Source organism: Squalius cephalus, assembly GCF_949319135.1.
Source record: "Squalius cephalus genome assembly, chromosome: 3".
In the NCBI taxonomy this organism is placed as follows: Eukaryota; Metazoa; Chordata; class Actinopteri; order Cypriniformes; family Leuciscidae; genus Squalius; species Squalius cephalus.
The window spans coordinates 28,190,471-28,216,477 of record NC_137124.1 but is presented as its reverse complement, the minus strand read 5'-3'; the positions used below and the strand labels follow the sequence as shown (position 1 = coordinate 28,216,477).

General features: G+C 37.3%; 1 protein-coding gene across 7 annotated transcripts in view; it reads right to left on the bottom strand.

Annotated features, from left to right (window-relative positions):
- lmbr1 (limb development membrane protein 1) overlaps positions 1–24,653 on the bottom strand; it is a 41,394-nt gene extending 16,741 nt beyond the window's left edge. For 3 of the 7 annotated variants that reach the window (XR_013820675.1, XR_013820676.1, XM_079867414.1), the window contains exons 1-12: positions 24,224–24,434; positions 20,389–20,461; positions 18,391–18,430; positions 17,962–18,101; positions 17,196–17,299; positions 10,460–10,586; positions 10,285–10,353; positions 8,546–8,610; positions 8,378–8,450; positions 3,238–3,327; positions 1,615–1,691; positions 1,408–1,485 (exon numbers count right to left, since the gene is read on the bottom strand). Coding sequence is in view for 4 of the 7 variants with exons in the window: in XM_079867414.1 (XP_079723540.1) it covers positions 1,408–1,485; positions 1,615–1,691; positions 3,238–3,327; positions 8,378–8,450; positions 8,546–8,610; positions 10,285–10,353; positions 10,460–10,586; positions 17,196–17,299; positions 17,962–18,101; positions 18,391–18,430; positions 20,389–20,461; positions 24,224–24,286 (999 nt within the window). In the remaining 3 variants the exon portion in view is untranslated. Of the gene's footprint in view, positions 1–1,407; positions 1,486–1,614; positions 1,692–3,237; positions 3,328–8,377; positions 8,451–8,545; positions 8,611–10,284; positions 10,354–10,459; positions 10,587–17,195; positions 17,300–17,961; positions 18,102–18,390; positions 18,431–20,388; positions 20,462–24,223 lie in introns of those variants that run through there. The other 4 variants (XR_013820674.1, XM_079867413.1, XM_079867412.1 and 1 more) reach the window with 4 other exon arrangements.
- Positions 24,654–26,007: the final 1,354 nt, after the last annotated feature.

The following is a 26,007-nucleotide window of genomic DNA, read 5'->3' as shown; positions in this document are numbered from 1 at the left end:
ACAGGTTAGGGGCTAAATGCCATCAGTCGACTCTTACCAAAAGTTCAGAGGTCAAAAAGAAAATGATGATATCCCTTGCTTTCCCGCTCATCTTGTTTCATTCCATCACTCCTTCTGCTCCGTGTGACATGTGAGATATGAGTTCGGATGAGAAACGGACATTAATGAGGCTGTTTTTAGCATCGACAATAATTCTGAATCCATGGGGAGTGACAGCAATAAGACTTTTATGGCAGTCATTAGCAACAGTGCATCAGATAGCTTAATGCAAGCAGTGCCATTGCATTAGATCTCCTTACCTCATAGCCACATTTACGACACCCTGCCTTATCTGACGGTCTCGGCGTTAACCTAGTTACCTTAACTCGCATCAATCTCTCTTAAGATTGTTGCGGAATGCAGGCCCACGCCCCACCACATCCCAACCCGACGTAAAAACCATCAAACAGACGTAGAGACACCACTGCTGGGTTGTCGTGGTTACACGAGATCATAAGCATGGCACCAGTCCAGCTCATCAAACGCATAAACCATTAAACCAGCCTGTCAAGAGGGCCCTTCGTCTCTGAACACTGTGACAAGTGTAATTTGGGGGATTTTCAGTCAAGCATCATGCCAAGGCAAATATCGACACTAATAAAATAATTAGAATGTGAAGCGGGCACTCTAATAGAGAAGCTCAACACTGTCAAACCGTGGCCAGAAAAGGGATCTGCCTTTCCTTTGTTGTGGGAAGAAAAAGGAAAATGTGCAAAGCAAGGACAGCAGGTGGGAGTGGTGAAGTAAGGTGAGATAAGAGCATCATTGTATGGAGGGAAGGAAAGAGTGAGAACAAAATGTTCATTAAAAAAAACCAAAAAAAAAACAACAACAGGAAATGACGTAACGGTTCCCATGGACTATTAAATTTACCTGTCCAAGCTCAAATGAGTGGTAAACTGACTTGGACCCAAATTTAACCAGTCGTAGCTTGTAATTACCTTGTCAAAAGAGAAAACTGACACGGTCTTCTCACAGTGCATAACTGCTCAAAGGTTAAATGATGGTTTCATTGCAGCAGTTTGGCTGAAAGGACTTTGTTCAAGTACTCAAAACACCCAGTTAAAACAAATGAGGTCTGTGTGAAGAGTTTCACAGAGGTACAGTGCGTGAGTGCCTTTGAATTGACATCAAGCAGAGCGAACAGGAGCACAACTCTGATAAAGAGCATCAAACAGCAGCGACATGATACACATCTAGACCAGCCTTTTCTTCTACAGCACACACCTGAGCATATCAGGAAATCAGTTTGTGTCAACGCAAATCATGATTTTAGCAGGACACAGCAGTAGTGAGAGGAGGCGGCAACAAGTGAAGGAAAAATCCAGAAAAGATGAGTATTGGGTTGTTGACATGCATTTTTCTTACCGTTGAACCCTTTGGCATAGCCGTCTCATCAACGAGCAAGTACACAATGTTCAGAGCAACCAGGAGAACAGAAATCGCCTGCAAGCAGCACAGATTAAAACAAGCATAAGCATTATAAACAGCAGAAAGAAACATAAAACCAACTCATAAAATAAACTGCAAGTCATATACTTTGTGGTTCAACCCTGCAAAGTCTAAAACACATACCGTTCCAGCAAGAAGGATCAGCATCACTATGGGGTACAGGAGGTTCTTTTCCCAGGCTGAGGCCTTCTTTCTCCTTTCTAGGATGGAGGGATGAGAGAAACGATTTTAGTGCACATATATCTGACTGATTGTACATACTGTATGTTTAACATTTTAATTTAACCTTATAATTCCGAGTAAAATAAACAATCTGTGTTTAATGCAGGAGAATTTTTAAAACATTATTTTTCAATTAACAAAGCAATAAGGACACTAATCATAAGTGTAACACTACACAATAAGTTTCAATTTCTTAACGTTAGTTATTGCATTAGTATCACAAACTAGCAATTTGCTACAACATTTATTAACCTAGGTTAATGTTAATCTATAAATATATACTACCTTTCTTAGTTAATTCATATTTGTTCAAAATACATTCATAACACTAATTTATTAATGTTACATTAAACTAAATGTATACATAAAATACATAAAAATGTTAAAATGCAGTAGTCTATGTATAAATGAACATTAATCTAATAGATTAATAAATGCTGTAAAAGTATTGTTCATGGTTAGTTCATGATACCAAGGGCATTAACTAATTAAATTTATTGTCACACATAAAAGGCTACATTTACAATGTCAGTTTTTGGAATTGCCAACTTACAGGTGCGAGTCTCGAAATGTCCTGTTCACACAGCAACTTACAGTAGCGTCTTGAATACTATCTGTATGAACGTGTGGCCATGATATGTGACCCTGGACCACAAAACCAGTCACATGGGTTGTTGAAATTGAGACTTATACATCACATGAAAGCTGAATAAATAAGCTTTCCATTGATGTATGAATTGTTAGGATAGGACAATATTTGGCTGAGATACAACTATTTGAAAAAATTAAAATAAAATAAAATAAATCGCCTTTAAAGTTGTCAATTTATGTTCGCGATTGTGCTGCATTCATAATATAATAACTAACTGTAGCTTCTATGATAAGTCATTAGTGTGTAGAGATAAGAGCTACCAGTTATTTCTGGGTTTACTGAATTATGGCTACATATAAGCATGTCTATAGTTCAGAGGTTTCGGTATAGTTCAGAACAGTTGAACAGGAAAACCTCAAACATTAAGGCTTCTCCTGCTCCACTCATGAAGTGAGTCTAGATTAGAACATCTTCTCTCTATCTCAGTGTCTGTCACTCCTGTGCCGCTCTGTCCTCTACTCTCTCCTTCTCAACATCTCCCGCTCTGCTTCTGCTCTGGCTCTGAGTTTGGCTGGGTTCCCTGCATATGCACCATGCTGCCTCTAAATTAATGACCGCACTTGGAGAGACAGCCACAATAAAGTTTGCATCACACTCCAATATCCTAAGTGCCTTTGTGGCCTCCTCTCCTTCCAACTGCTTGTCTCTCTGGAATCATTTATAATACCCCAAAACACAAGCTGACGTCGAAAATGATACAGCCATACCTCATCTGGCCCCACTCCAAATGACTGTTCACATTCAAATATGCACACACTTTGCAATTCAACATTATTATGAGTGGATATTGCAGCCAACACATATTTTAAACTGACAGTTCATAATCATGGTTCAATTTAGTTTAATATAACGTTGTTAAAAACATCTCTCACCGAGTTTGTTCCTCTGATTGCGAATGTTGTCCAGCTCTTTGTAGAGATGGTGCTGAGAGTTTCCATGGAAATAAGAGTTTGACATCGTACCTGAGTGACAGAAGACAGAGAGATACTTTCATTCTGTTTACCTTGGCTTATTAATAGCTTCTGTAAAAAAAGATCAAAGGAAACATTAGTGATGTGAACATAAATCAGTGGTTTGAACGTTATCTTTTCCCTTGCTCAAGTACATAATTAATATATCACACCATTTGTCAGAAAGTCTGTCAAGAAAGAACAGCTTTCATGGAGTGGAGATTCAATAGAGATCTACAATTCAATATATGGACGCCCAAGAAGTGAGACTGAGCGAAATACCTGCAGGAGGTTTGTCACCACAGTTCAGCATTATTGTATATTAGAACATTTCTAGGGCTGGGTATTGACACAAATTTCACAATTCGATTCGATTTCGATTCACAAGCTTGCAATTCGATTCGATTTCGATTCGATTCGATTCAATATCGATTATTTTGGATATCAGGTACAATACATTGCAAATTTTCTCAAGGAAAACAAATCTCTTAACTAATGCTGTAAACTATGGGAGTCAGTTGTAGCCTATAGGCTTCATTAGCCTACTATAATATTGAAGGTACAAATTAACTGATTTGTATACAACCACTTAAAATACACTTTTATTTATTTTTATAATAATAAAGTTATATGAAATTATATACAAATTTAAATGGTGGCTGTCATAAAAAACGTTCCAGATTTATTCAAACATGCATTAAATATTGAAGAACATTAAACATTATAATGAATATGTAATATGGTGCATATATTTAACAAAATGCTCCTCTCTAGAGTAAATTTTTCTAGCTGACTAACGAGGTTATGGTCACTGGATATATGTTTTTTCTGAGGTAAATGTGACGTTACATGACATTGTTTACTAACGTCTTTCCACGGTTGAAACAGTGATTGAGCGATTCCATGTGACATGATACGGACTTCGATAAGTTGTACTCTATCTTTTAACACACTTTCAGATGCTCATTCATGTTTATTTCGCGCTGTAACTGGTATTATTAAGGCGGAAGAGAAGATCATGTGCCCTCCGTGCTGCTGCTTCTCTTGAGCTGAGCTGCGCCAGAGCAATCTCACGCCACAGCGCCAAAACGGTAATTATGTTTTTGAATTTCGTAAGAAAATGGACGTAATTTGAAATCTGAGACTTTGTTTCATATCAATAATAACAAAGCACAAAGATTATTGCGATTTATTGGATTGGATGCGCGCAACAATGTACCATTCATTCATCAACTGAAAACAGGATGACTAATCGATTCTTGGGATTTAAGAATCGATATCGTTTCGTAAAAATGAGAATCGATTAAAATCGAGAAATCGATATTTTTTGCCCAGCCCTAAACATTTCTATTAAATTTTCTATTTCTGCCACTTTCAACAACTGCAACATTTAAGAAAATCTCATGAGCACCACACAACAGCAATCTCAAATGTGGTTAACAGTGCTGGAAAACAATGCTTTGAAAAGTTAATTATTGCTTTAAAAAAAGTGAGTAATTACATTAAATCATTATATTCCATGGAAAGGAACACGTTTGATACTTTTAGGTCACTTTTTTATAGACATTTTTAGAGGTCATAACTTCTGGAGAGAAACAGCACAGACACTGGTCAAAGATTCTAATGCGCATGTGTCAAACCGCCTAAGCATCCAGCTGGACGCAAATGCAGTATTCGCATCAGAACTGAGGTATACTTTGGGTCTAGGCCAGACGCGTGCATGCTGCAACTGGTTCTGACGGAAGAGGGGACTGAGGTTTCTTCAAAACACTGACTGTGTGTGTGTCAGGAGGTGAGAGTGAGAGGGCAAAACCAGAGGGGTTCTCCAGGAAAACCACAGACTTCTGTCTCATTTAGCTCTCATTTATCCATTTCATTCTGGTGTTTTTTTCTTTCTTTTTTTTCCTGTTTCAGTGGTTCGTTTGCTCCTCAAAGCAAAGGATTGGTTTGCACAGCCTCGGGGGACACACACTGGCAGATCAGCAGCAATTAGTTCAGTGTTACACCGTTACTGGCATGCAATAAAAACACAATCTTTCATCTTTTCAACGACATGGGGCTGAGAAGTCAATCACTTTGATCAAAACGTGATTATTATTATGATGATTGTACCACGCCCTGTCTGGTAGAGGTTCAGGTTCATAAAGAAATCTATTAAAAGAAAGAAAAAAAAACACAACAGGTGGGTTCCTGATCGTGTACTTGTCTATACCAGTGAATTTTAGGGAAAATCTGTACCCTCCAACCAAAACTGTGAGAACAATGAAATGGGAAGTGTCACTATTAGCTGATCAGGACTGGATTGTTCTGCCAAACATGGCTCACAGTTGCCCTAAAGGGCTAACATGAGGTGAACAAAAAGTGAGAGAAAGAACAACAGAGTCTTTTTTGTCAAACGTGTTTTATGGAATAATAATTCCAATAGTTTGTTCAAATCAGCATTAATCAATCATTTCCAAAAAGAAGATTAGGAAACACATGACTAAATTCTTGCTTATAGCCCTTCAATTAAGGTGATAAAGGTGCTGGTCAGCAGCAACTCAGTAGAGGGACGCTGGCAGAAGGAAAGGAGATGATGTCATTGTTTTCTAAAGAAACTTCAGCCGGTTTTCTGCATTACGTCAGTGGTAATTATGCAAAAGCAGAGAGCCATCCGGTACCGAGGAGAGTTTATGCAAGGTCACCCTGCCACTGCGCATCTGGGCAACAGAGAAAAGCATAGCAAGAGCCAAGACAGAGGACAAACAAATGCCTGCAATTATATGAAAGGCTAATATTAAAGCATACACTCAGACAAATGCACCTAAACACACAGCCACAAGATTGCCTCACATTGCATAAACACAAGTGCACTAATGCATCCATAGAATGACATTCACACATAGCAATATACACACACAACTACATGAATGCATTCAAAACAATACTTCAAAATACAACACAGACACCAAATGGAGTGATCTGTATTAATGGCCTCAATTTAAGGACAGTAGAGTTGACATCAGATGCAGATTACTGGATCAATTGAATCATTAACACGCTTATCAATTAGCCCATATCAAAGGCCTGCAAGAGAGCGTGTGCAGGCATGTAGTATCTAAATGAAGTTACAGTCAGTTGGGTAATTGTTATTAGATAGAACACAGATAAGAGAGTAAAGCAAAGTAGACAGTTTCCTCTTGAACTCTCTTCCCCTCAACCTCACCTCAGGTTTTTATTTACGGTGCAAAAGAAGAAAAGAAAGAAAATTCCTTAAATTCCTGATAAGGTAAATTCGTTCTCTCTTTAACGCCTGAGCGAGATCTTCCTATAACGCAGAGTTCTTATGCTTTGCCAGAATTGCATTCCGCATCCCTAGTGGCCTTTTGTCACCCGATCACAGTGACTGCCACTGCGGTTCACATCAAACAACAATCACAAAAAAAGCGAATATCGTTAAGACCGATTACAATTATTTTATCAGGTGTTCAAAGCAAATCTGCCTTTGGTGCTAACACTACAGAACCAAACAACCAAATGAGAGGCTATTGAAATTCATCCATGGGATTTGGCCAACTGGGTACTATCAGTTAAGATGATCTAGCTTACCTCCGTGAATTCAATAGAAAAAGCACATGTTCCATGTTGACTGGCATCTGTACACTCTGTTGCGTGCTTGAGTTGAAGCTAAAGTCTAGTTTGGCTTTAAGCCTAAACACTTCCTGCATTGTGTGGATGTTTGTGTAGGGCAGCAGTCGGGAACCTATGGTTCGCGAGGCACACCTGGCTCTTTGACAAAAATCATGTGGCTCACCAGGTCTGGCACCCTTTACCAATAAATGATCGATAAAAAATTAGATGCATCAATAGAGATTTCTGCAGAAAAAACAGCCAATTACAATTCCTTTATTGTATATCCTGAAGCTAAAGAAAAGAAAGTTTAGAATAACACATTTCAAGTTGTACCAGCCAAAGTGCACTCAGATTCAAGCAGCTACGTAGCTTGTTTGTAGTAGTTTAAAAATGTTTAGAACCACAGCGAAAATGTAAAAGTAGGCTATATAAAAAATAGTGACTGGATTGAAACATATCATTTGATTGAAACTGGGGCTTTGCTGTGCCAAGAGACAAAAATGAAAAATGGCTCTTAGGTCAAAAAAGGTTCCTGAACCCTGGTGTAGGGGACTAAAAGCCAGCTAAAAGAAGACAAATGTGTGAGAAAACTTTCAATTCTACTTTTATGATGTTTCACCAGTTACTTGATTGGTTTAAACAAGATCACTGGAGTCCCTGGTTTGATGAATGTGGCTGCTCCACCAAGTCCTGTTTATAAATAGCAGTACATACAGTGCTACATCACAGTGCAACTAGATAAATAGATTTATTAAATAGAAAAATAAACTACATGCTTTGGCTGGAAATTTCTTAATTGTGCTTTAATTCTTAAAAACTGGTTTAGTGAAACTTACATGAGTCTAATTACTTTTCTTTTTTACATATACAGTATATATATATATATATATATATATATATATATATATATATATATATATATATATATACACACAGGTTTAAAATATACAGAAAAAGTTTAGTTGTAATAAACATCATGTACACACAAAATGGAAAAATTGCTTCGAGTGGGCTAATGGTCGTGCCCTCTGAAGCAGAGTGCATGGGTATGATTTCTCAGATAAGAGAGGATGAATGGGAGGGTGTTAAAAAAAGTGAGAGAGTGGGTTAAACAGTCAGGGACATCATTCTATTAGAACAGAAGCAGGTCAATGAAGGGAGATAGCTATATATTTTATTTTATTTAATCCTTTCTTTTGAACAAAAATTTAAGTGCAAAATGTTTAAGGAATAATATGTCAGATCTGTCATCTGGGTGGCATGGTGATGTGGCATAGTGGCTCAATCTCAACCGGACAGTAGCTGGTTGACCAGGCTGAGCCATGAAACATGACCATTGTGTTTTTAGCAATGCATTTCTCCCCAGGTTACTCCAGAGAATCTACCCCTGTAATAGGTGCAAGATTATATAATGCATTTGCCCAATCATACAAAAAACAAACACACTCACCATTGAGTCTACGCTCCAGGGCCTCTTCCTGCAGCTGTATACAATAAATCTGTTCATCCAGATCCTCTAAAATCTACACGGAGAAAGAGAGGGAGTGTGTGAGGGACAATGATAGAGTGGATCTTTAACACACACACAAACACACACAGAGAGAGTAACTGTACTTACTGTGGGTTTGACTAGTAACTGGCCCATCACTGTGAACATGCGTGACATTCCCACTGGAGTACACACTGATGAGATGAGACAAGAAGCTGCTTAAAACCACACACACACATGTTCATTTATGCTTTTCTAAGGCAAGAGTATGAATGCAACCTTTGAACTAAAGAGTTCAAGTTTATGTAACTACTGTTACAGTGGGTGAAACAAGTGAAAAGGGCATTTTGAGTCACAGCAGGGGTGGGCGATATAACTAAAAATATATTTTCTTGATCATTTTCAGCCTTTTATGCCATTTTGACATGTTAGCTCTGAAAAAACAAAAAACATAATTTTAAATCATTTCAATGAGAGGAACCATTTTAACCAAACAGACACTTCAGCCAAGAAGATTCAACATGCTCAAAGTATTAAAAAAAGTAAAATTCTAGTTATGTTTTTCACTAAATGAAGAAATTTAATTGTATACATCAATATAACAATACATAGGAATAAAACATTTACCCACATACTTACTAAAATATTTTAAATGCCACATGAATGGCTTAAAATCAATCGCCTCGTTCACAGTGTTGCTTAAATTTTTTATCGCCAGAAAAATCATGAACATATCATAAATATTCAAAATATTACCCTGCCCTAATGCACAATCACGTTAACTGCCTGTGTATTATACAGTATTCTCCCATAGCAAATTGCACAAAGTCTTTCTGTCATATTTGTCATAACTGTCAGTCACAGCTAATTATGTTATATTAGGTTAAACTTAAAACGTTCAAATTTAAAACTTTAGAAGAAAAGTGCAACATTCAATCTACAAACACTGACTTGTCACTGTTCAGACAGTGCTTAATTTTCCTTACAATAGCCGCTTTCCGACCAAGTAGTTACAGGAACTTAGTTCTAGGAACTGTCCACTTCTAAACAGTTCTAAGAACTACTCTCCCCCAAACTCGGTTTTGCTGTTTGCGTTCGCACTGGCCAAGTGGCCATAGGAACTGGTAGGAGGGGTAAGGGAGTGACGCAAGCACGGTGACTTTTATTTTGACGGCGCGACGGACCTTTATTTTGGCGGCGCTGAGAACGCCAGAGCAAACAATGCTCGCATTCTCTGTGTTTATTAGTTAGCAATCTGTCTAACAGTACTGTTTACTATCTTATTAGATAGAACTGTTATAGAAAGTAGACAGTATATGAAAAAAAAGGTTATTAGCCTATGCTGTGTGGTTGATGTCCAGTGTTGCTAGCTGGGCAGATAAACATAATCATGTTTGGCTTGGTCCCCTCAAAGTTGCGTTGGATTTTCTCTTCAGCATAAAGGTTTAGAGACCCATCTATCACTGTTTTCCATGTTTGCATAGTTAGTTTATGGAGTAAATATATAGGCTATAATCTGTGTGTTTACATTCTAGCTGTTTTAAAAATGGCGGGTGCTGGTGTTCCGCGTGCGTTCGGTCAATCAGCGTACACTAACGTCACGGGTAGTTCCTATAGTGCTGGTTTAGACCCTACTCTGAAGTAGGACCTAAATTAGTTCCTCCAAATGGAGTTCCTAGAACTAAAATCGTTCCTAGTTCATGCGGTGCGAACACGCCGGCATCCGGGTACTTTAGCCAATAGTTCTGGGAACTGTGAAAAGGTTCCTCCGGTCGGAAAGCGGCTAATGTCTATACACTGCTCTGCACTGGAAGTTACGGTGGCCAATAAGGGCTAAATGTGGAAGCGATGGTTTCCTGTGAACTTACTAAGCAGCAATAGGCCACCCATCAGAGAGATGCAGGAGTAGAGGTACGGCAGATAAAACTCCCATAAATCTAGAATGAGAGAATGAGACAGGCACAGTAAACCACAGATCAATACATATCTGATTACATCACATGCATGCATCCACAGCAGCAGGAGGAGGGTTAAAAGAGATACCGTAGAGCGATTCCATACTGGCCGCATCATTGTCGATGAGAGCGGACGCCACCCATACAATGCCCAGGATGAGGAGACCCAGCAGAAAGAGCATGACAAATGTCTCCAGCACTCGAGCCTTTATGCCCTGAAAGCAACAAACACCCTCTTTAATGATTTCAAGTTTACTTATGGTTGTAGCCAAGAGTGATTCAGAAACAGACACACACACACACATAGATCAGCAGGTGTAAATGAGGCTCTAATTGGAAATTTGGCTGTGGAAGCCCCGGGACTTCCCTATAACACTGCCTCAATGTCAAGCCCCCTTCCCAACACAAACACACACACAACAATAGGTCACAACACACACAAAGAAACGAATGACCTTCCTCCCTCTCATTCACTGACACGCACACTTATATGAACTGTTATTAACATGTCCGGTCGGAGTTTGCGGCTAAAATGAAAAAGGTGGCTACTACTGTCTGAGATTAACTCCAGAGGCTCATCTGGAAACTATTAGAGGAGTTTTTTCTGGGTCAGTAAGTTCCTGATGTGTGGCATTTAACTCCACTCCTGATTTGCTGTTTCCACAGAACCTAGATATTGATGTTATAGCACGATTGTGACAAGTCCGATCTTTCACTATGCAGAAAACACGCACATAAACTACAGTGCAACATTTTGGGGTCAGAAAGATTTTTTAAACAAATTGGTAACACTTTACAATAAGGTTCCATTTGTTAACATTAACTAACAATATTAAATACTTCTGAAGCATTTATTCATCTTAGTTTGTTAATTTCAACATTTACTACTAAATTATTAAAATCAAAAGTTGCATCTGTTAATATGAACCTGTGCTATCATGAACGAACAATGAACAGTAGATTTTTTTTTACTAATAAATACTGTAATACACTGTAATACAATTGTTTATTGTTAGTTAATATAATGCATTAAATAATGCGACCTTATTGTCAAGCAAACTTTTAAGAATGGATTTTCTGCCCAGTGTTTTACTTTTATCTTCTCAATCTGGCAACAAATCTGTGCATATCTCTGCGCAGCAAAAAAGCAATGATGATCTGACAACACTGACAAACATGCATGCTGGAGTTAAGCGATGTTCACTGTGAAATTCTATTCCAATGAAAGTGTCATACAGCCAGAGTTTGTGTTCCTTCATGTGGCAGCGTGCAATTTGCTGCTACTAAATCTGCGAGCGAACAGTCTCTGTGACGATCTGTAATAAATTCAAACATGATTCTTGACCATATTGCTTGCGATAATGGTTGGTGAATAAATGTGGTCCGTGCAAACTCTGTGCTACAATACAAAGTAAAAATGTACATCATTTGGAATTATTGAAATAAATATTAGGAATTTAACATTTTCATGTTTACCAGTTTTCATAATGTATTGAAACCTACATTATTTTTATATTGATTTCCTGTGGGATGAAGCAATCATAATTGTTTAAATGAAGTCCAAGTGCTATTACCCCTTTAGGCTGATATTATATATATATATATATATATATATATATATATATATATATATATATATATATATATATATATATATATATATATATTTTTTATATATATATATATATATATATATATATATATATATATATATATATATATATATATATATATATATATATTCCAAATGAGAATTGTGATTAATAATCGCGATTATAATTTGAGCAAAATAATCATGTTTATCAGTTTAGCCATTATCGTGCAGCCCTACAAGCAACATTAATAAGCAGAAATTTAATCCAGCAATTACACATCTGACTGAACCCATTAGGATTATTTCCCTTCACCTTAAACTCAACTGGCCCTTCTATACTTTTTCAAGTGTCTACATTCCCTGCATCCTTAATACAAGCCTGTCTCAGTCTCTGTCCTTAAGGCACTTTATGTATGTGCAGTAGTTAACAGCTTTTCTTGATATTAAGAGAATCTAGAGCACCTCCAAGTGACTTCCTGATGAACAACATCTGCCTCATATCAGTCTCCCCTCAATGGATTGTGAATCTTTTATATTTGAACTGTGAATGAATGTGTTACAAAAAAAAATCAGTGTCAATAAATAACTGAAAATCTGCAACAAAAAAAAAAAATTAAAATAAAAGAGAAGAATATATGCATTTGGTGATGTCACATGGCTATTTTTCTAAAGTTACTTGTATTTAGAACAAGAAAACAAATATAGGCAAGAAAAGAGTTTTAAAAGTGAAGCGTTACCATTCTGGTATCTAAAAAGGAGAGAGACACGTGGCAGAGAAGCCAGAGAAGGGTTGAGCTCTTCTACTCTTGCCCATCTAAATGTGAGCACTGCTTAATATAGTAACTCTAAAATATTCAGCATCTAGTCCTTACACACACACACACAATCTCAATCTTTCACATACACACACACTGCAGTATACTCTATTCGGACCGCTGCTAATACCAGGTTGACTTCCAAGAAGTGTGTGTGTGTGTGTGTGTGTGTGTGTGTGTGTGTGTGTGTGTGTGTGTGTGTGTGTGTGTGTGTGTGTGTGTGTGTGTGTGTGTGTGTGTGTGTGTGTGTGTGTGTGTGTGTGTGTGTGAGAGAGAGAGAGAGAGAGAGAGACAAGGGGAGAGATATAAATAGATGGAAAAGCGAATGTTTGCATTAATGCATGTTTTGTTGGTCTGAGTCACCTAAGAGGGCTCTCCCTGACCTTACACACCCTCAGTCAGCGTCAGGGTCACAAACTGCTCTCTCTCTTTCATTCCCAAAATGACTGTCTGTGTAACAAGCATAAATGGACAACAAAAAAATGCTTAACTTCACATGGTCTCAAAGCTTAGTGCATGTCAAGCTCAAAAAGAAAGACAGAGAGAGATCACAAAGAAGAAAAAAAAAGAGAAGAACCTCTACGAAGTTAGAAAAAATTCTTTAAACAGATCTGACCTGGCAAAACAGACAGAACAACAGGCACGTTCACAAACATGCAGTGTTTTCCCTGTCTACTACGATTTCCCCTCCGTGAACTACTAACTCTCATCAATAAAGGCTTAGCATGAACAGTAGTCATTACCTTCTCTTTAAGCCTGCTACACCAAGAGCAGTGTCAGAGACACAAAACAGAGCGCAGAACACGCAGGGGACATGAATCACTGTATATCAACACACACACAGGCCATTGATGTGCCATTCTGACTAATACATTAGAAGCCCGTCAAAATGACGAGAAAACAGGATATATGACTTGAGGAAGGCACTTCAGTACTTTTGAAGTTTGTGGGTGTGTTTTATTTTCTTTTTATCCCTCTTCCTACAGTGTCACCATCTTTTTCTTGTTAGGATGAGGTGTCTAACAAATAAGACCTTTGAGAACGGCTTCTGAACTAATCTGGGGTTTGTCAAGAACACAAACAGAAAGATGTTAAAAGCCAAGAAAATGTTTAAGAGTGATACAAATCAGAAATGAATAGAAAAGGGAAGCAGGCAATCATTTTTCAGTGTGTTGTTCAAACACACTAAAATACACGTCGAGGCATCTAGTGTAACAGAGCCAAACTATTGCACAAACAGTGCTGATGGTAGTGAACAGTCAACACACATTCATTTGCATTCAAGTAAACCTCACAAGAAATACATACAAACATTCACGCTTTCTAAGGCTTGACTATGGAGGATATTATCCAATCCAGTGTTGCGCCTTTTCCGGTCAAAATAGAGAAACTCATATGTTGTCATAGAAACGGGTATAGAATGGGGCGCAGGCAGAGTAAATACACAGTGTCATGGCCTTAGCAAGCAAAGCCTGGGAGCGAGAATCACATCTCAAAAATAAATATCAGTCCTATTGTGGACAGACTACAAAGGAAGAGACTGACACACACTGACTCACACACACACACACACACACACACACACACACACACACACACACACACACACACACACACACACACACACACACACACACACACACACACACACACACACACACACACACACACACACAACGTGATCATTATGTTAAAGATTCATGTGATTCCTAAGGAGTCAGTTAAGTTAGAGTCCTTTTGCATAGTGATAATAACCAATAGATTTTACTAGTCCTATCCCCAGGTGCATCGTAGAGAGTTAGGAGGCCATAAGTACCTCTTCATAGGTTTTTTTAAAATGTGATACTGACTGAGGTATCCGGTTCATGCTTTCTGAAATCATAATCCTGCCATCTGTTGTACATGATCAGAACTGCAGGCCTAGGCTATGCATCCTTCCATCCAAAGCACCCTTATAATATAAAATACAGACTATGCGATTTCGGCAATCCTAAAAAATCATTACAAATTACAAATGTATGACACAGATCTAATAAAATTGGGTACAACATGCATATAGACTGTACGATGATGACACCTATTGAATCATAGGCTACGACGCAAGTTAGTATAGAAGAATAAAATGTCATCAGCATGCACTAGTGGTAAACAAATTGAGCAAGATTAATCACACTTTGGCAATTGTGGTGGCTGTGGTATATGCGCTGAAAAAAAGAGGAGGAAGCGAATGAGGAGAATATGGATGTGTTCATGGCTAGGGAAAAGAGGTGAAAAGAGTAGTTTTAAGTTTTAGCGCCATGTCATGTTGCATTTTTATTGGCTAGTCAGTGGACGCAAGTCGTAGCAACAAACACACTGGGCATCATTTACGAAACGAACGTACGACAGAAAACTGGGCGTACGGTCATTTTCACACAAAACTTGGCATTTATGGACGTGAACGGAGGCTAGCATCATATCTCACGTCAGGTCTCAGCTCGTGTAAGCAGGTTTTTGAGTTAGTGTGAACTTGCGTGCAGCATAGTAAATCTGGAGGAGAAATGTTACGAGAGCATTTTGACCATTTAGATTATTTTGACTGACAACTGAAGCTCATTAGTCGAGCATTAACTGTTAAGATTAGATTAAATTAGATTACATGGGTGTCTGTGACCCATTTAAAATTCCACAAATGGGGTTTAGCTTTACATGCACAAATAGCAGCAGAACATGAGGATTCACACATCGTCACATCACGCACCAGCAGGACTTGTTCGAACGGAGAAAAACAGAGTAAAATTAAGTAAAAGGAATTAAATAAATAGGACTACATGAAATATATTTAACTTAATTAACAGATTAACAAAAGAACATTTTTGTGACACTCTAGCGCATTGTATTTGTTTCTTTATATCTTTTTATTTTATTAAATCCAACTGATCGCGCAGGCGCCTCGCACGCACACACAACATATTCTAGCGTTAACTTGACATTTCAGCCGTTCATCGTCAAACTAAAATGCAGTCAACCAAACATAAAAGTTACACTGCATAGTTGAAATGGTCTGCTGTAAAATCAGTGTGCCCAGTGCCCAACCAAACACATTTTTGCGCATGTGAAGGATGCTGTTTTACGTGGATTCTAGATTGCAAAGCCTTGTTTAGCTGCATGATGAATAACAGTTTAGCAACCAAACGTTACATGGCAAATATAGAAACATTTGGATACTTGCCCAATGAGAGAGGTGAGCCCACTGCTTTTCAATTTCGCTTTAAATAAATTAATTTTGGCTTGACGTATGTTGTTTATAATGAATACCAGAGACTTCTTCAAAAAGCATTTTTAAAAAATCGTAATCATTTCAAACTTTTGACTGGCAGTCAGAAAGTGGATATAGAAAGAAAAACAGTCCAGTCACACACACTTTTCTTCTCCACAGATATTGTTGGTTTTGGTTATTACATTTGATGAAGTACTAATACAAACACTGGTCCATAAAACGCACCAGCTACAGCTCACACAAGCTTTTAACAAACTACCCAGTTTCATTTCCTCCAGTTACTGAATGTAACTTGCCATATATACGTCCCTGTTTAACCATCTAACATGGAGACTGGCACAAGCAGGCCATTTGACTTTATACTTAAAAAGAAAACATGAAATCTTGATTTTATGGGCTTCTGCAGTTGACGACTTAACCCTTCCCTGTATCAGCAGGGGGCTTTCATACAAGCGGCAGTTTCTGATCATTTCCTCTCTTTTTGCTACATGTGCGCACATACATACTCTCCACTGGTCATTCCGAGACGTGTAGGCCAACATAAAGCAGTGCTTCCCTTTCTCCTGTGTTTCTGGTTGATCAATGGCCAGAAACAGTCATGGTGCAAACGAGACAAAATGAAGCAGTACGCCTTGCTCCCGTACAAATGAGTGCAGCCCTCATAAACTACAGTAGCAACTAATCTTTATGTAGCTTTGCCAGAAGGGACATAAACCAGGAGCGACTTCAAACTGTGATGAGAGTAAGACAGAGGGCAACGTGATGCATTCCCTCCCACCCTTTCATTTTTATCTGCACGCTCTATTGTGACGGTGTGTGTTTGCTGGTTTACGGTCTCTATGAGCACCGGTGACAGCCCTTCTTTGAGTGACTAATAACATAAGGTTGAATGAGCTGGAGACATAGGACCGCTCTGCTTTTGAACTTTTATCTTTTTAGGGTGGGGGAGTGGCTGAAATTAAAATGGTCACACATAAAACCGTGTGTGTGTGTTTGGGTAAGCGAGGGTGAGTAAGTGCACAAACTTGGGTGTGCTGGGAGTATTGGTTTGTACAAATGTGTAAAAATATCTTTCGAATCTTATGTCCTTGGCCATTGTATATAAACACAAAGCCTCAAGCTTGGAGAACACACACAAACACACATTACCACATACCTTTTTCGAACCAGCAAAGCCCTCAGACTCCAGGAAGAAATAGGCAAAAGGCATCAGCACAAAGAGACAGAGATTTGAGAAGAGGGACACCAGGTTCCACAGGCCTGAACAAAGAGAAATCTGTTCATTCAACCTTAAGTTCAGCAAACTAACCTGATCAATATCATTTTATATAATAACAGCATTTGGAAAACATCCCCTGCATCCCTTGTTCAGTAAATATTATTTCTAATTTGATTGTGCTTTTAGATAGTGTGGTTTAACACTTTTTGCCATGTTTAAATCCATCCCACAGATTTCCCCTTTCAAAATAAATGAAGAAAATGAAAAAAAAAAAAAAAAAGTTTCAAAAGTTCCTAAAGCCCCAATGTTCTCATCATGTGAAACAACCCAAAAACTGCACAGAGAAACCATCCACACAAATAACAGACATATGACACCACCTTGTGGCCACGACTGAAACTAAGGAGAAAAATACTTCAACTGTAATAAAATGACTATTAATGGGAGAAATATGGACTCAACAAAATGATATACTCTAAATATTTTCCAGTGCACAAGTCATTTTAACCTTTTTTTTGAACGAAATGCAAGGGCAAATAAAATGGCCTCCGTTTTAAGGAGAACAGCACACAAGTAGCATTTAATTTCCACAACAGTCTGTGAAAAATCACCTAATACATGACAGACGAAAAGGAAATAAACTTATGTAGGCATACTTGTAAAGTGACATGTAAAAATACAGTGAAAAAGTCCTGATACTGACCATGAATGAGTGATCCATTGAGCCATTGTATATAGTAGTTTTTTGGAAGGGACAGCAGGATCTCGTAACTGATTATAGAAAATGGTAAGAGGAGGACAGCCCCTCCAGACACTGCCAATGTGAATGTACACAGGTACATACTGAGAGAGAAAGAAAGAAAGAAAGAAAGAAAAAACATAAGTAAAAATCATGCACATTTTTTGCATTATTATATTAATTAAATGAACCATTTACATCAGTTTTAACTTCACATTTAAGATCATGGCATAATAATATGGTGTTACATGATGAAAGCAAGTGTTTACAACTCAAGGTACAGTGGAACTTCATTGATATTAAACTTCATTAATATTAATATAACTGGATCCTTTTAGTGTATCATAAAAAATTGGCACTTGTTATTATTATTATTATTATTATAATACTCACGATATTCTGTTGACAATGGCATCTTCATCTTCCTGGTCATCTGAGAGGCATAACCACAGATGCAAAGTTTTTATTTTTGAAAAAGGTTATGTTCCTCTAGTTCTTTAGAGCTATGATGCTCTGACAATCTTTATCAATGAAAAATCAATGTCAGCCAGCTGTTTTATGATCTAGTGTAAAGTTCTTTACTGTGAACTTGCGACACAAATAGCTCCAGCTACAGAGGGCACAGAGACGTGACAGATGGTTTAAGATGTCTAAAGCATGATCTCTCTTCATTTAACTGAAAGCTACATGAAAACTGGTTAATCATAAATCACAAACGTGAATAAACCTTTACAATTAATCGGCCAGATGGAGGCTGTCAAGAATCAAAGCAAGGGGGAGAGGAACAGATTGAAAAATGGCAACAAAAGAAGAAAGAAAGAAAAGGGTGAGAGAGATGGACAAAAAGCATAGAACAGCATCACTAAATAAGAGTGGTCCAGGTGTGATGTCAGAAGCCGGAAGTTAATTCGTCGCTGTTCCCTCGAAATAATTCATTTTCCAGGTTCTAACATCATACCTGCACCACTCTATATTCAGAGTCCTTGAAAAGCCTCTACATGAGGCCTGGGGTCATTTGGCTTTACAGTCATGCTTCACAACAGCATCTAAGCTCATCTGTTCATTTATTAAGACACAAGGCTTAAGAACAGCCTAGTTTTTGCTGTGATTGACGCTTTCCACCAAGGGTTAGCTGACGTTACATATGCTACGGGAGGACGTGACCTTCTCAAGAACTCATAACTGTCTGTGTCAGGATTGAAAGGTTGGAGGACGTGGCAGCTTATGGAGTTGGATGATACTTGGGAATGTGCATACATTAAAACATAACTGTAAGGCGTTGCATTATGGAGTTACAGAAGGTGTAAAGTAAACCCCTTAAAAGTGTGCAAGCAAGCAATCAAACTGTTATTTTGTCATCTAGGAATTTGATCTAAATCTCAAGAACTCACAGGTAGGGTTGGGTACTTTTAATGGCACCGACCGAATTACGTCGTTACTACAGTACCGATTCACATTAAATCAATCGGTGCCAAATTTCAGTAACGTTACCTGAGAACAAATCTGGGTGTGAGAGTAAGACTATTTAAATACGAATCCTGCATGTTCTGCGTGTCTCTGTGTGAACGCGGTTTCATTTACCTCACACACACACACACACACACACACACACACACACACACACACACACACACACACACACACACTAAAGCACATGTGACTTCACCACAGGTCTTCACCACAACCCGTCAAAATAAAAGTTTGGTTTAACTTGATAATATATTATCGTTGTACAGTAGAATTTAGATATCTCAATTTAATAATAATACTATTATTATTAAATAATAACACTAATAATAATAAATTATTATAAAAAAAATGTTTTAAGGAATAATCACACTTTTTCATCTGTGTTGTAATTTTAACAGCATAAAGCTCAGTTGTGCCGCATGTTGTTTGACAAAAAAGTTAAGTTCATATAAAAGATCAATTAAATTAATGTTTTATGTCTTCATTTGATTACTAGAAAATGAACAACACAGAATTTGTGGAAAGCAAAACATAGAAAATATATATTTTTATTATTACTAAAATGACAGGCAGCTCTGGCATAATGTCAATAACACTTCTACAAATGACTTAGTTTCTTTACAGTTATTGAGGTAAACATGCCTAAATGACCAGAAAAAGGTGCCGTTGGGTACCGGCACCGAATTTCAGGTACCAGTAACGGTTAAAATGTGAACGGTACCCAACCCTACTCACTCATCATCAACCTGTGAGAGTCAAATATATGACTGGAACTGACTGGATCTGACTATAACATAATATAATATCTCAAAAGTAAAAAGCTGTATTTATTCATAGTAGATACTATAAGTACAATTGCATGTGTATGGTGCAACAGTTTGATCAGTAACAACAACTGGATTAGTCTAGTCATATACTTACCACTTTTCCTCTTGTAGCGGGAGATGACGCAGTACGACACAATGTATAGTACTGCAAACAGGAGGAAGCAGACCTAGAAAAAGATGAAGGAGATGAATGAGTTTCCAAACACTGAAGTTCTGCAAGGGTTTTTGCACTGTAAACTTTACATTCAAGGCCTGTTTAACTAAAAGGTAGTAGTACCTAACTGAAATTCAGTGGTCTAGAAAATGTAGCCCAAGACAGATTGTGTGCTGTGTGTCCTGAATGGATTCCCAATAGAGCTGCACAATTAATCATTAAAAGATCGCAATATCGATTCAAACTCCCACGCGATCTTATTCCTAAATGATTCAGCTATGTCTAAATCTTTGACAAGTACAATCACAGCGAACACCCAAGTCTGTGTCGGGGCTGCCACTGAGCCAGAGAGAGCAGTTGTCATGTATAGATATGAAACAGCTTCACAAACAGTCTTTTCAACCACACAGTCTCGTTATTTCTGTTACAATAATTCAAATTATCAGTAGTGGAATAAAGTTTTAGTTTGGAACAAGTTTTAGTAGTGTTTACAGCAGTAAGCAAAATAAAGCAAATCACCTTTTGAAAGTAACTTGATGCTTCAAATGAAGATTGTATCAATTACATCATTACACCAGAAGGTGGTGACAAGTAAAAGATTGTTTAATTTTGTATTTATTTTTTTATTTGTGACTGAATCATTCATTCAAGAGATTCATTCAAAAACACTGATTCATCCAGTAATGAAACAAGCAAAGTCTTTATGATTGAGTCATTGAATCATTCATTCAAACCGATTTAAAAAAAAATTAAGATTAGGCTAAATACTTAAATAGACTTTATATACTTTAAATAGACGGCAGCAAAGTTGTCAGAAAATTTGGTAACTGTTATTTTGTTTAGTAGTCAATACAAAATCGTGGGAAAATTATGATCTCTATTTAAAAAAAAAAAAAGATCCTCAATTTAGGCTATCCAGAATTGTGCAGCTCTAATTCACAACATAATTCAATACTGTATGGCCCGGTTTCACAGACAGGGCTTAGACTAAGCCAGGATTAGACCATAGATCAATTAGGACATTTAAGTAATTTTTATAAACATGCTTAGAAAAAAACATTACCGATGTGCATCTTAAAACTAAAAAGGCACTGATATATTTTTAAGATCAGTCAGTGCAAGTTTATTTCAGTGGAAACAGCTCAGACTTACATTTTAGTCTAGGACTAGTCTTAAGCCCTGTCTGTGAAACCAGGGGAATAAGTCTTGCCTGACCCTGTATCAAAAAAATATTTCCAAGCAGTAAGAGCCCAATTAAATGATAAAGTATTACCTCTGTTTTATTCATCAAAAAATATGCTATATCTGTAATCTTTAGAGCTGTAGCTATGTGATATGGCAAGAATCAGCAGAGTGTCCAGGACACTGGGTGTATTTTAGGAGGGACTGATGGATCTGCATATGTAAACATGCTGCTCAAGCGTGAATTTTTACTCGTATTACACCTTGCTTGTAGCCTCACAGAACTACAGATCCCTTACAGAGATCTGCATTACATACTATCAACTATACACACACACATTAGGTGCAGAGTGAGTGGTGTCCACACACACACTGTCTGCTAACTGTGAACACACACACACACACACACACACACACACAGTGCGGTGCCCAGGGAGCGACTGAGGGTTAGGTGCCTTGCTCAAGGGCACCTCAGTTGGTATTGAAGGTGAAAGAGAGCACTGTTCATTCACTCCCCCACCTACATTTTCCTCAGAAATAACATACATTAAGTTGCTTTAGATTAACAAATAACTGCTATTAAAGCATAAATAATATGCTTGACAACCCTTTGCATAGTGAGGCAATCTTGAACCTTAAAACCATAATGTCAAACACCGATTGGCAGTCAATTGAGGTACAAGCCAAAGAGGCCAATCTAAAACAATTATCATAGTTAGTGATGCTTACTAAGGAAAGTCCACAAATTATTATCCACCAAGAACATCCATGCAACAGCAAAGCAACATGCTACAATCTGTCTGCGCCACAAAACAAAACAAAATGTACATTTATATTTGTAATTATATTTGATTAAAAAAAATTTGACAACTCATTTCAAACGCTTTTGCTAGATATAAAATGGCATGCCATATGGTGGAAAGCATTACTGATATGTTTAACTGATCCTCCCAAGACTATTACAAGCATGTTCACGCCACAGCTATAATGATAACAGGACAGAGAAACGATATTGTTGGAATCGCTTTCAGAACGAGTTTATCCAGCTGATGAACGATAAAATCAAGAATCCATCCAGCTGTAAAGAGCTCGAGCATTTAAAGTGTCAGACAAGCACGCGCTTAAAGAACAAATAGAACGATATTGTCCGCTGGTGTGGACGCTAATATCTTTATAGTTGTCGTTCTTGTGTGAAAGGGGGATTTTATTCTTAAATTCTGCTTTTAAAAAAAACTCTGAACCTGAGATCTTAGCACAATCACCACTCTCAAAATCCTTGAATAATAAAAAGTACACTCATCACACTGACTGAATGAATGCATATTAAAAACATAAAAATATATAAAACTGTAAACTGTACACACAAAAGCTAGAAAAAAAAACATGTCAATATTGTTTTAGATTTTAAATCCTAAATAAATAAAGGTTGGCTTTAGAAAATAAAGATTCTTTGTGTGGTAAAGGCCAAAATATATCAAAATTATTAGCAACGTCAAGCTTGAATGTCAGTCAAGATTAGAAACAGGACAGTTTAGAAACTTCTAGGACATTATTATCACAGCATCAAAAAAGAGCCAGAAAAACAGATATTTGTTAGACTAACTTATTGTATGCAGCTGATAATCAGCTATCTCACTTCTACACACCTTTAAGCCTAAATGAATTCAGACTATTAAATACACTGCACGTGCTTCTACATTTTCACTCTAAAGTTAGTGGTAAAATTTAAAGCTCAGTATATGAAATGTACTGACAAATATGAAAATAAGAGTCAAAATTGCAACAACAGTGAATCACACTTAATTTCTAATCTTGCGCATATTTCATTGCTTCACTTTCTAAAGAATAGCCTAACTTGCTTCCTTGTTTTAAAGTGTGGATCAAGAACAACGTTGATTACTAAATCATTCTATTTTGCATTTTTCAACAGTTTTGCATTTGTTGTAAGGCAGCTGGGATCACACTTGAGTTTTCTGGCTGTTCTTACAAGTAAAGGCTGCAAAATTTTGTTCAGCCATACATGCCAGTTAGCATTGACAAATTAATTCGTGATATTTAATCACTTGCAGGTCTTGAGAACAGGTTTGCTTACGGTGGAAGGAGTTACACATTACATCCTGACACCCAAAATAAATACTGCAAAGCTTATATGTACACCAACAACAGTAAACAAGCTGTCAGTGCAGAACCGTTAGGATTAACTTACTCAACTGTGCGTCTACTCTAATTCTAGAAATTCAGGAATATGCATGTCACAAAAACATAGCATTCACTGAGCATCATGCACACAATAACAGACTACAACGAATAACTTAACCACAGCTTTTGGCTTTTTTTAATACATAAAATGCCACCGAAAGGGATCAATGAGCTCAATAATGTAGCTAACTAAAAGCTAACAGGCTAGCAAACTAGCCTAATGAACCTCACTCACATTCAGTATATTTTCAACAGAGAAACTATCAAAAGTTTCAATTAGAGTACACCCATTCGTATTTTCATTTCGAGAAATAGACGCAATGGAGGCTAAATGCGATAAAGACCAACACGCTAGGCAAACACGGTCACTCTTCATCAGTCTCTCTGTACTCACGATGTACTCGCGCACTTGGCTGTGGAAATTCTGCTCTCTGATCGTCACATCGTCTTCTTCCATTCTTCATATTGCAGAAACACATTCATTAGCAACACATTTTTGTGGCGTGTCCATTCACTGAAAGAGAAAGCGCATCTATGGGATCATCAGACCGCCCTGAGAAGAAGAGCTCGACCGACTGACAGAGATCCAGTCGCGTCTCAGCGCCAAATAACCGATCAAAACACAGTCAAAATATATTGCGTCATTATTCAGCGACACACGACAGGACAAGAGGGCGTATGCACACACAGGTGCACAGCTGTCACGGAGAATAATAAACTTCAATAATTTGAAAGAATTACATATTTCAGCATTTGTTCAGCGTTGTTTTGGACACATCTGACGTTTCCTGTCGTGCTACTGTTTTTTTCTCGCTTGGGCAAGTACACATGACCACAGATATCTGATAAACATCCTGCAGGCTCCCAGTCAAGTCGATAATAGTATAATAATAAAAATTGTTAACACTTTATTTTACAGTGTTCTTGTTACACATGTTACATGTAGTTAACTATAGTAATAACAGGAAATTATGCATAAAATAACACTCTGGTATTGTTCATTTGGGGGTCACATTTGTGTTGTTCGCAGTTAAAAGAACACTTGAAATGTAACTTTTTTTATTTTAAGTAAAATCAATGTAATATATTTTTGTTCAATAATATTTTGTATTTTGAGAGAATTTCATCGTAATAATTAATATTTATGCAATAATTATCATACATTTTTCCCATTGAAAAAAAAAGCTAATATTGTATTACTTTTCAATAAAGCAGTATTTCATGTTAAAATATAGACCTTCAATATCCATTTTTTTGAAGGCAGATTAGAGCCATCTGGTGGGAGTAAAAAGAGAGAAAGAAAAACATCTGTAATAATGTTTCTATTTTGCACTCTTGATATTTTAGTGTCACCCCTTCATTGCTGTGCATTTTTTTTCTGCATCGTGGATGATTTAGATTGTACACACACAAAAAATCTCAGTATTTTTACGTATTTCCCGTTCATTTCCTGCCGGTCATTTTTTACCACTTTAACATAGTAGGATGTCCTGTTACTTTATCCTCTACAGTAAAAGACCTGGGTGTTATACTAGACTGCAACCTGTCTTTTGAAAATCATATTTCACATGTTACAAGAACAGCCTTTTTCCACCTTAGAAACATTGCTAAGCTAGGGTGATATCAGCTAAATTGGGCCACTTTTTGGTAAATGGTTTGGGACAATAATACAATACCATATATGCCTTTTCCATGTGTTTTTATGATTAATAATGACTGTTTTTGATCATTTTGTGTTGAAATTATGTAATAAAATATAATTATTTAGGCCCTACAGTTCTTGAAACATCAGCTGTGCCAACTTTTTTTGCATGAGCAGTTTCAGGTAAAATGGGCAGCTGTTTCAGGTAAAATGGGCCAGTCAAACTGCAAAGGGAAATAGTAATGTATCATCAATTTTAATTTTAAAACACAATTGTGTTCATAGCCACATAACATTTAAAATGCATTAAACAAACATATTCATATGTGCCATTAAAAAAAAACAACATTTTGGGTGCAAACCCACATATTCAAATGTGCAATTAAAAAGTCAATTTTGGAACAGCATAGATCAGTACTGATGTCAGTGGTGTGTGTGTGTGTGTGTGTGTAACTATATAACTATTTAATTAAAAATATACATTTTGGGGTTGCTTTACATATATCTATGTAAATATATACCTTAGATGCATTAAG